Source organism: Girardinichthys multiradiatus, chromosome 21, assembly GCF_021462225.1.
Source record: "Girardinichthys multiradiatus isolate DD_20200921_A chromosome 21, DD_fGirMul_XY1, whole genome shotgun sequence".
Lineage (NCBI taxonomy): Eukaryota > Metazoa > Chordata > Actinopteri > Cyprinodontiformes > Goodeidae > Girardinichthys > Girardinichthys multiradiatus.
The window spans coordinates 40,626,467-40,637,877 of NC_061813.1; the positions used below are offsets into that span (position 1 = coordinate 40,626,467).

Here is an 11,411-nt window from a genome sequence, read left to right on the forward strand (position 1 = left end):
TCTTTCTCCTCTCCTCTCCACCTTCATCCTCCCGTTTCTTTCTCCTCTCCTCCTTCATCCTCCCGTCTCTTTCTCCTCTCCTCTCCACCTTCATCCTCCCGTCTCTTTCTCCTCTCCTCTCCACCTTCATCCTCCTGTCTCTTTCTCCTCTCCACCTTCATCCTCCCGTCTCTTTCTCCTCTCCTCTCCACCTTCATCCTCCCGTCTCTTTCTCCTCTCCACCTTCATCCTCCCGTTTCTTTCTCCTCTCCACCTTCATCCTCCCGTCTCTTTCTCCTCTCCTCTCCACCTTCATCCTCCCGTCTCTTTCTCCTCTCCTCTCCACCTTCATCCTCCCGTCTCTTTCTCCTCTCCTCTCCACCTTCATCCTCCCGTTTCTTTCTCCTCTCCACCTTCATCCTCCCGTCTCTTTCTCCTCTCCACCTTCATCCTCCCGTTTCTTTCTCCTCTCCACCTTCATCCTCCCGTCTCTTTCTCCTCTCCTCTCCACCTTCATCCTCCCATTTCTTTCTCCTCTCCACCTTCATCCTCCCGTCTCTTTCCCCTCTCCTCTCCACCTTCATCCTCCCGTCTCTTTCTCCTCTCCTCTCCACCTTCATCCTCCCATTTCTTTCTCCTCTCCACCTCATCCTCCCGTCTCTTTCCTCTCTCTCCACCTTCATCCTCCCTTTCTTTCTCCTCCGCTCCCGTTCAGTCCTCCTCCTTTCACCACACCTCTCCACCTTCATCCTCCCGTCTCTTTCTCCTCTCCCCATCATCCTCCCGTCACTTTCTCCTCTCCACCTTCATCCTCCCTCCCGTCTCTTCCCTCCTCTCCCAACTCGCACCTTCAGCCTCACCTTCTCTTTCTCCTCTCCAACCTTCATGCTCCGTCCCGTCCCGTCTCCTTCTCATCTCCACACCTCAGCCTCCCGTCACTACTTCTCCTCTCCACCGTTCATAGCCGCCCGTTCTCTTTCTCCGCTCCACCCTCATCCATCCGCGTCACTACCAGCCGATCAAAACATCAAACCCACTCCCGCTAACTAGCTCTCCTCTGCCACACTTCCCCATCACAATTCCACCATTCGCTCCTCCATCGCACGCACCTTCATCCACCGTGCCCGCTTTCTCGCTCCTCGCACCCTTCATCATCCCGTGCGCCGCTCTTCCTACCTCATCCACCTTCATCACCCCGTCTACTTTCAACCTCTCCACCATTCATCCGCCCCGAACCCTTGCATCCTGCCTCCCTCCACCTCCACCCTTCCCTCCCGTCTCTTTCTCCACTATCCTCCCCTCCATCAGCCATCCCCATCATCTGCGTCCCATTCGCCATCTTTCTCCGCACCCAGCTACATTCACCATCCACCCGTCAGCCTCTCCCTAGCTTTCCCCTCTCCACCTTCATCCTCCCGTTTCTGTCTCCTCCACCCTCTCCACCGTCATCCGCCCGCTCTGCACGCCCCCCTCCGCCGTCTTGCCTCACTCGCCCGCTTCACGGCCCCGCACGTCTCTTCCCCTACTCCCGCCTCACCCTCATCCCTCCTTCCGCCGCCCCCTCCTCCCCACCTGGCATCTCTCCCTTTTCCGTCCCCTCTCCACCTTCATCCTCCACGCGTATCTTCCCTCCGGCTCTGCTCCCGCGAGCGGCTCCACTCCATCCTCCCGTCCTCGTCTCTCCTCTCCCCACCTCCATCCTCGTCCGCGCGATTCTCCGCTCCACCTTTACATCCTCCCTCTCTTTCCCGCCGCCCTCGCTCCACCTTCATCCTCCACCGTCTCACTTTCTCGCCTCGGCCACCTTCATCCTCCTGTATCTCTTTTCTCCTCTCCACCTTCATCCTCCCGTCTCTCACTCCGCTCCTCTCCACCTTCCTCCTCCCGTCTCTTTCTCCTCTCCTCTCCACCTTCATCCTCCCGTTTCTTTCTCCTCTCCACCTTCATCCTCCCGTTTCTTTCTCCTCTCCACCTTCATCCTCCCGTTTCTTTCTCCTCTCCACCTTCATCCTCCCGTTTCTTTCTCCTCTCCACCTTCATCCTCCCGTCTCTTTCTCCTCTCCACCTTCATCCTCCGGTCTCTTTCTCCTCTCCTCTCCACCTTCATCCTCCCGTCTGTTTCTCCTCTCCACCTTCATCCTCCCGTCTCTTTCTCCTCTCCTCTCCACCTTCATCCTCCCGTTTCTTTCTCCTCTCCACCTTCATCCTCCCGTCTCTTTCTCCTCTCCACCTTTGCTCTGCTCTCCTACAGCACACCCAGAGAAAGCCATGAGGAACATGGTCTCAAGCCTTTCAGCAGCTCCATGGATCAAGGATCTGGTCCCTTTTTCCTTGATCCCAGATTAATCCAGAGAGGCACTTCACTCCTTCAGGAAGGCTCTTCGTCATCACTTGGTTATTTCTTATGCCAAAACGTTTTTCTATTTTTTGCCATTAAAGGTTTTCTGAATTAGAGAACCTGATTTCAAGTAGAGGTCAGTAGAGTAGAGGTGGTAGAGCTCATAGCTTTTAGTTTCCAGATGTTTCTTCTCCTAATGATCAGTTTAACTAGTTTTACCTGGTTTCCAAACCAGAGCTCTACAGGAAAATGTGCTGCAGCGGTTAGTCCTGGAGGAATTAACGGGTTTTCACCAGAGGCGCTAATACTGTAAGAAAATCCTGCTGCCCCAGTTAAAACAGAACTTCATGAGATCCGCCTGTCGAGTTATTTTCTGTTCTAACCTCAGCGAGCCGGGTTTGTGTTCAGAAATAGCTGTCACAGAGGAGGCTCTGCCTGTTTCATTATCGCTGTTAGATAATTCAGTTTTAATCATTTCTTCATCTCCCTTCGCACCCACAGGAGCTCTTTGATTTTCTTCACGGCAAACTCTGTGTCTTTAATGCATGGACAAATTAACTGATCCAATCAGTGGAGGTTCCTACGGGTTCTTATGGCCCAAAAGTTTTAACTCGCTTTATTTAGCAAGAAAATACGTATAATATCCTGGGAACTTTTTCACATTTTGTCACAAACCTCGATATATGAGGCTTTTTGTAACCGACCAACATAAAGAGGAAACGAAAGGAAAAGGTTGCTGGTTCTTCCAAGTCCTTTGTGGTTTGTCTCCACCAGAACATCTACAGACATTTCTGCTCATTCTTTATAAGCTGGATTCAGGTCTGGACTTTAACTAGGCCATTCTAACACATGAATCTGCTTTGATCTAAACCATCTCATAATATCTCTGGCTGTATGTTCAGGGTAGTTGTCCTGCTGGAAAGTGAACCTTCACCCCACTCTCAGGTCTTCTGGAGCCTCTAACAGGTTTTCTTCTAGGATTATTCTGAATTTTTCTCCATCCATCTTCCCATCATCCCTGCTCAAATTTCCTGTCCCAAAGCATGATGCTGCTACCACCATGTTTCATGGTGGAGATGGTGTGTTTAAGGTACATGTAGGCCAATGTCTCCTCTGAGCAGAGCACCTTCTTCCATGTTTGCTGTGTCCACTACTTGGTTTGTGGCTAACTGTAAACAGGACTTCTCATGGCGTTTTTAACAATTCAGCAATCTTCCCGCTTTTTATAAAGGCTCGATTTGTACAACTCTTATGCCTGGTTCACACACCAGGATTTTTATGCCGATTTTTGCCCCGATCATCGTGATGTTCTAAAGATAATTTTATGAAATATTCCTGCCGTGTGTTAAGAGTGATCTAGTCTGCTAGGAAAGACGTTGGGACCGCTCCGACCTCAGTTCAGGGATATTAGCCATGTTGGATTGTCTTGGCCCAATATTCCCTGGGGACAAACGTGCAGCCAATCAGAAAGCCAGGTGACAGAAACACAGACAGGAATTACTCTGAACTCCAGATGATTTGCAAGATTTCCCGTCTGAAATCTGAACGTTGGTGGGTGAGATCTGCTGGTGTTGTGCTGGCTGGACACCACACACTGTAAAACCAAACCTGTTAAACCTTCGATGTTTTATCATCACGTTTGGGGTCTCTCAGGTTTGAAAATCAACAAACAGTTTTACAATCCTGCCGTGTGAACCAGGCATTAGTTATTGCACCACCTGAGCAGAAGATATCTGTAGCTCCTCCAAAGCAGCAGAGAATTCTTTTTTTAATTAGTTTCTGTTGGTGTAAACTGTGCCCAAGTTGCTATAGCTTGTTTCCCATCAGTTCAGGTTCCCACGCTACCTTGTAAAGTTTGGAAGTCTGAAATTTTAAGTCTTTTATAACTTCTTTGTGTTTCCAGCCTGTTGTTTATATTATAATCAACGTTTCTGAAAATAAATAACCTCAACAAGTAGGAGTGTAGTTTTTAGATTTATTTCGTATAAATGATGGACAAAATCATCACAATTTCTTTAGTTTTTGTTTGGTTCTTCCTGAAATCCAGCCTTCAGATAACATTTCATTCAGCAGCGATTTAGTTCTTCAGTTACTGACTCAGAGCCACTGATTCATTCACCTTCACACAGATTTATGGGTAATGAGTCCCTCTGGCACATGTGATCAAATGAGTTTTCATGGAGTTTACATGTAAACACACTGCAGTAAACTATTGTTCTCAGGCTCCAAGAATTCAGATGAAATGATTTAGATTTGATTATTTTTGATTTCTGGAAAAATCTGGAAATTAAAATAAAGGAAATTGCTTTAATGTATGAAAAATGTGTGTATTATTATGATATGTTTACACTGCACAGTGTGTGTGTGTGTGTGTGTGTGTGTGTGTGTGTGTGTGTGTGTCTTCTTCCAGTCAGACTCTCTCTCTGACATTTCCACCAAATGTTCTGATGTTCAATTATTCATTAGCTGCTGAGCAAGGGGCGAACGACATACAGAATAAATGGAGAGAGAGAGTTAAAGGAGCTCTTGCTGTATTTTGTTATTGTAGGTTTAAGGTAAGTCATTTTGTCAACTGTGGAGGGAGGGGGTGTATAGAAGCAGAGTTGGAGTGAAAAAGGAAAGATGTCGAAGATGAGAAGCTAAAATAGAGGAAGAGGAGGGCAAACAGGGCAGAGAGAAGATGTGTAGATTATCAAGGAATTTACAGGAGAAAGTTAGAGTTCATTTAAAGTGGTTGGTTTCCTGAGCCTCACCCAGCTTTCAATCATAGTCCTTTAATTTTCAACGGATTAGAGGTTGAAGCTTTGGAGAAACTCTTCCAGAAGCTGGATGTCAGCCTTCTTCATCTGTTCCAAACCAGTCCAGTGTTCAAACCATCTAGCTGTAGATCTAAGATCAAGCTGAAGAATTTGGAGGTAATCCACCTCCATTGTTATTCTTTTCACTTTGTGCAATGCACCACACCCTCAGCATGATCCTGCCACCACCATGCTTGACATCTTTTACAGTGTTGTTGGGTTTAACGACCTCACTTTGGCTCCTCTGACCATTCGTCTTCACGGTGTAGTCAAACAACTCAGTCTTGGTCTTGTCTGACCATCAAGCGTTTCTCCAGAAGACTTTAGTCCTGGGCGTGTGAGCAGTTGCAGATTTCAGCCGAGCTTGAATGTTTTTGCTAGCTGGAGCAGTAATGACGTCCATGCTCAACATCTTGATAGAAACTCATGATTTAAAATGTCCATCTTCATTAACCAAAGTCATACTTGTTTGATTTATTCAGTTCACTCTTGTTGTTATCATGCTGAGTGCGCTTTAGTCCACATTTAAATGCATGTTAAGCTTAAAAGACATGTTCTGTATTTTTATCCAGATGTGGTCCAAAAATCAGACTGCAATAGAAGAATGTCCAACTCAAGTTTAGAAAACTGAAGAGTAGTTTAGATATGCTATATTAGGAGAGTGAGATGTGCATTAAATGCTCCTCCTGGACCTCCCAAGCATGTTAGTCCTCTCCAATCTCTAGCCTCTTTATTAGGTACACCTGTCCAACAGCTCGTTAATGCAAATTTCTAATCAGCCAATCACATGGCAGCAACTCAATACATTTAGGCATGTAGACATGGTCGAGACGATCTGCTGCAGTTCAAACTGAGCATCAGAATGGAGAAGAAAGGTGATTTAAGTGAATTTGAACGTAGCATGGTTGTTGGTGCCAGACAGGCTGGTCTGAGTATTTCAGAAACTGCTGATCTACTGGGATTGTCACACACCACCATCTCTAGGGTTTACAGAGAATGATCTGAAAAAAAGAAAATATCCAGTGAGCGGCAGTTCTGTGGACGCAAATGCCCTGTTGATGCCAGAGGTCAGAGGTGAATGGCCAGACTGGTTGGAGCTGATAGAAAGTCAACAGTAACTCAAATAACCACTCGTTACAACCAAGGCATGCAGAAGAGCATCTCTGAACAACACGTTGAACCTTGAGGCGGATGGGCTACAGCAGCAGAAGACCACACCTGGTGCTACTCCTGTCAGCTAAGAACAGGAAACTGAGGCTACAATTCGCACAGGCTCACCAAAATTGGACAATAGAAGATTGGAAAAACGTTGCCTGGTCTGATGAGTCTCGATTTCTGCTGCAACATTCGGGTGGTAGGGTCAGAATTTGGTGTCAACATCATGAAATCATGGATCCATCCGGCCTTGTATCAACGGTTCAGGCTGGTGGTGGTGGTGTAATGGTATGGGGGATATTTTCTTGGCTCACTTTGGGCCCCTTAGTACCAATTGAGCATCGTGTCAACGCCACAGCCTACCTGAGTATTGTTGCTGACCATGTCCATCCCTTTATGACCACAGTGGACCCATCTTCTGATGGTTACTTCCAGCAGGATAACGTGCCATGTCATAAAGCAGGAATCATCTCAGACTGGTTTCCTGAACATGACAATGAGTTCACTGGACTCAAATGACCTCCACAGTCACCAGATCTCAGACCAATAGATCACCTTTGGGATGTGGTGGAACAGGAGATTAGCATCAAGGATGCAGCCGACAAATCTGCAGCATCTGTGTGATGCTATCATGTCAATATGGACCAAACTCTCTGAGGAATGTTTCCAGAACCTTGTTGAATGTCTGCCACCAAGGATTAAGGCAGTTCTGAAGGCAAAACGGGCTCCAACCCGGTACTAGCAAGGTGTACCTAATAAAGTGGCCGGTGAGTGTATATTAGCATTTTAATTTAATGGTATTTGAATAAATAACGGTAAACACGGGATGAATTTCACATGTGTGCACCACCGCTACAGAAACAATTCTACTGCAGCTCAAATATCGCAGCAGCAACCCAATGAAAACACTGCTATCCAGACAGTTTCCTTAAATGGGCAGAGGACATTTTGAAATTTCATTCCCAAATATTAATTTGGTCATTTAATAAGAAAAATAATTTCTCAAACAGAAGCTGTCATGGAAAAGTAACCCACCCAGTCATTATGTAACAGAACACTGTGAAGTCCACCTCCTTGTTCACAGTATGAACAAACTTCATCAGAAGTGACACAAAAAGGTCTTTAAAGGCATCACAGGACATCATGTCCAACAAAATCTCTCTTATTTCTTACATTTAGAACTGTTTGACAGGCATACGTGACAAGGTAGGACACAATGTGGGAAGCAGTTTAAATAGTAATAGGGATGTGTTGAAATGAAGTGAAATGATCTCATCATGAGGAGTTGATCTTTCACTTCTTGCCTTTTACTGTTGCTATAAAATGTTACAAATGCTCAGCTTGAATCATAGAACTGCATGAAAATGTGAAAACAATTCTGACATGGGAGCGGCGCTGATGGTGTAGGGGTTAATCGCGCAACCATATACGGAGGCTACAGTCCTTTAAGTGGCCGTACCGGGTTCGAGTCCTGGACCCGGCGACATTAGCCCAATGTCTCCCCCTCTTTCCTGTCTGCCTACTGTCAAAAAATAATAAAAGGCCACTAGTGCCCAAAAAATATCTAACAAAAAAAAAACTAATTCTAACATAAAAATCTTAACATTAGCTTCAAATGAACCAATGTTAGCCAAAATCCTGTTGGAGTAACTGCCTTAATGCTGACCTTAAAACAACTGTTCCTGCTTTGATAAATGGAAGATGAGGGATAATGAAGGAAATTTACGAACTAGTCATATTTTCTCTGCTTCTCAGATTATTTTCTTGTAGTTTCCAGCAGGTTTAGTTACGGTTTCTCACTGAAACCTGATCATTAAATTTAGGTGTAAAAGCTTCTTATCTGGTGGTTTCTGTGTGTTTCAGGACCGGGCGGCGGAGTCACTGCTACCGCATCATCTACCGCCACATGGAGCGGACTCTGACCCAGCAGGAGGTTCGCCAGGTCCACGAGCAACTCGAGCGCACGGCAGAGGCTGAGCTGGGTGTTCGGGGCCGATACTGACAGGCTGTGTGCATCATAGATTCATACACACAAAGTCTCCGAGCTGTTAAGCAGCTTCATCACGTCTATGCAGCTGTGATTTTATCGCCGCAGGGAGAATCGTGTTCAATGCAGGCGTCACACTCTGCTTTTGATGCGGTTGTTCACACGCCGCAGCAGCACTTTGTCATCCTCTTTCAAGTCTTCATCCTTAAACACATGAATCTGAATTTCCAGAAACATCTTGTGCACGTTGGGCACCAGCATCTGCCGGTGATGCTCCAGGCTGCAGGGTTACGGCATGGGACGGTTGTTTTCCAGGTATCCGTTTATCCCTGGACCTGCATTCATATTCCTGGGTTAACTTCCTGTTTCTGAAAGCCTTTTGATGTCAAATTCCCATTAAAACTTACTGGGTCCAATTAGTGTCCATTATAGCCAACTTTTTGCTCCAAATACAGATAAAAACACTGTAGGAAAGAACATCCAAACCAAAACCAGAAATGGCCCAAGTGATGTTTTAGCGACCTGAACCCGATTCGGTCCGAGGTCATGTTGAGGAACTGACCAGACTGGACCCAGAAGAGCAGATGATATGAAATCTTAGATGTTTTTCTCCTCTCAGGTTTCCAAAAACAATGAAAAAGCTGCTTATTGTGTAAAACATCTGTAGAACCTTGTAGGAGAGAAAGCGTTGGACATTTGGGAATGTTGAAACCATTCATCAGAAATGGTTTTAGAAATGATTTTCTGAATTCTAACTGAAGACTGTTGGGTGGAAAAGTTATACCAAGTAACCTGGTTGCATAAGTGTGCACATGCTCAAACTAATAAAATAAGTTAGTAAATGACACATAACACCAGTCTAGAATGACTCTAAACAATTTAAATTGTCAGTGAATGATTTATGGAAAACTCGGTTAGATTTACCTTAAACAGAATAGTTAATTTTCTCAATTTTAAAAAACGAGAAAACTTCCTGATGCCACTGAGAGACGGATGGTGATTTAGATGATTCCCACATAAATACAAAACACAGCGTCTACTAATCCTCTTTGGATTTCAGCATTCTGGTCCAAACCTGCCGTTAATCTGATCACCTGTAGTCAACCTAAGGTGTTCTGGTTGAAATTTCCTCACATTTCCAAAGTATATTAAGGCATCATGTAAATGCTGTAGAGCAGTCAGGACAGTTTGTGGAGAAAATGTGGGAAAACAGCAACAGGACAAAATAAAACTGATGGAAACAGAGGAAAACAGGTCAAGACGCTTTTCTTTAGAGTTTAATTTTATTTGAGGCTTCAGTTGTACTGTTACACCTGGGTAGACCTCTCCAAGGACAGGTAGAAATATTAGCATCTCTCATTCATTAAACCTTCACAAACAAACCAGAAATGAAACCCAGAACATCTTGATGGATAAAACGAGTCTACAAATAATAAACAGGAAATGTTTTTTATTGTGAATAATAACCTCATTAAACATGCAGGGATTGTGTTCCTCTGTTCCTGTCGCTATCTCGAACACATTACTCTGAGATCCAGCCTCCAAACTCTTCCTGTGATTAGATTTTTATTTCTAAATAAATTAAAGTAACAATAAAAACCGTCCCTGACAGCACAGCCGCCGGGTGGCTAAACCAACAATAATTAGCCATCTTAGTTTGACAACTCTGGTAAAATCCATCTCACGAGTTCATCTTGAATCCCTTTTTACTTTGTTTCCTCAAACTTCCTTTAAGTAAAACGTATCCAGTTCCAGTCAGGTGGCATAATGAGGAGGAACCTGCAGGAGGTTGCCGGGTTGGTGGGTGGACAGAACCCGGCTGCACGGTTCCCTCCCATGTTCCTCCCAACAGTTCAGGAAACAAGCAACCTGTCAAACAGAAGCCAGAACTGTCATGTTCTCATTTCAACTTTCCACAAAGCTTCTTTGAAAGGCAGATCCTGTCAATGGATGAACATCTGATCAACCTTCTCCTCACTGGTGGCATCTTTGTTTGGCTTGAGTTGTGGTTCACCTCCAGCCTTATTTCTCCTTCTGCTGCTGTTCCAGGTTACTTTTAAATAGATGAGATCAGTTTTGAATCAAGTCATTGAGAGAACCGCCTGGTTCTCCACGGTTTTTATTTTCAGCGTTCTTCCAGTGTTTGCTTTAGTTCTGTAAAGAGTCCAAATAAAAATAATCAAACATTTTAGTCACATTTTGTGTGTTTCTGTTTGACCCACATGTTAAAGGCTAAACAGTCTCAATTTGCTTAATGCCAGAAGTCCCATACCAGCCAAGATCAGACCTTCACCTCCAACCTCCAAACAAACCACGATGGTTTCTTTGGTACCTCCAGCAGGTGGTGGGTCTACAACAACGTGCTCCATATTTGTGCTGAGCACAGGCAGAGCCAATAGAGAAAAGAAAGGTCCATGTCTGTCATTAATGTGAGGAACAACCAAGTCCACCACATGATCCAGCAGCTTGTGGAACCACCGTCAGATGAGAAGTCTCTCAATAGTCATTTTCTGTGATTTTATCAGCGTCTCGCGTTTGTGGAGAAGTTCTGATCCACTCTCATTCTATTGTTGCTTCAGTTCATTGAGGTTTGCAGACATGTATTCCCAGACAACTCTCTTAAGGTCCCACAATGCATGTCAGTCAGATTGAGGTCTGAACTTTGACTGGGCCACTGCAAGACCTCATTACTGCTCTGCTGATACTTGGACCAAGCTTCAGCTGTTGGACCAGATGTCCTCACATTTGACTCAGAAATACTTTGTTTTACAGAGGTTCATGGTCCTCTCAGAGACTACAGGTGAACAGGTACTTGATTGCAAAACAAGTCCAAAGCATCATCCCTCCACCACCATGCTTGACACGTTTCTGTTGATACACTGTGTTTGGGTTTCTCCAGAGATGGTTCTGTTCATCGTGGACTTGCTGATGATGATGACGATGATCCTGAACTTAAATTAAACGTTGCACCCTTTCGAGTATAACGGGTCATGACCGTCGCTTCCCCAACGTCATTGCTGTTATCCTTCCACCCTGTCATTGTGTTAACATGCAGCCGCATGCTCCAGAGCAGGACCTTTTCAAGAGGTGCTGACACTGATGATGATCAGGTTATTGGTCTACTTGATCATCAGCTGCTGATGGATACTTCTCC

General features: G+C 45.1%; 1 protein-coding gene across 5 annotated transcripts in view; it reads left to right on the forward strand.

The window, feature by feature from the left end:
• fars2 (phenylalanyl-tRNA synthetase 2, mitochondrial) overlaps positions 1–10,448 on the forward strand; it is a 140,218-nt gene extending 129,770 nt beyond the window's left edge. For all 5 annotated transcript variants that reach the window (XM_047349572.1, XM_047349571.1, XM_047349574.1 and 2 more), the window contains one exon: positions 8,134–10,448. In XM_047349572.1, coding sequence (XP_047205528.1) covers positions 8,134–8,272 — 139 coding nt within the window. In that variant the 3' untranslated portion in view covers positions 8,273–10,448. The remainder of the gene's footprint in view (positions 1–8,133) is intronic.
• Positions 10,449–11,411: the final 963 nt, after the last annotated feature.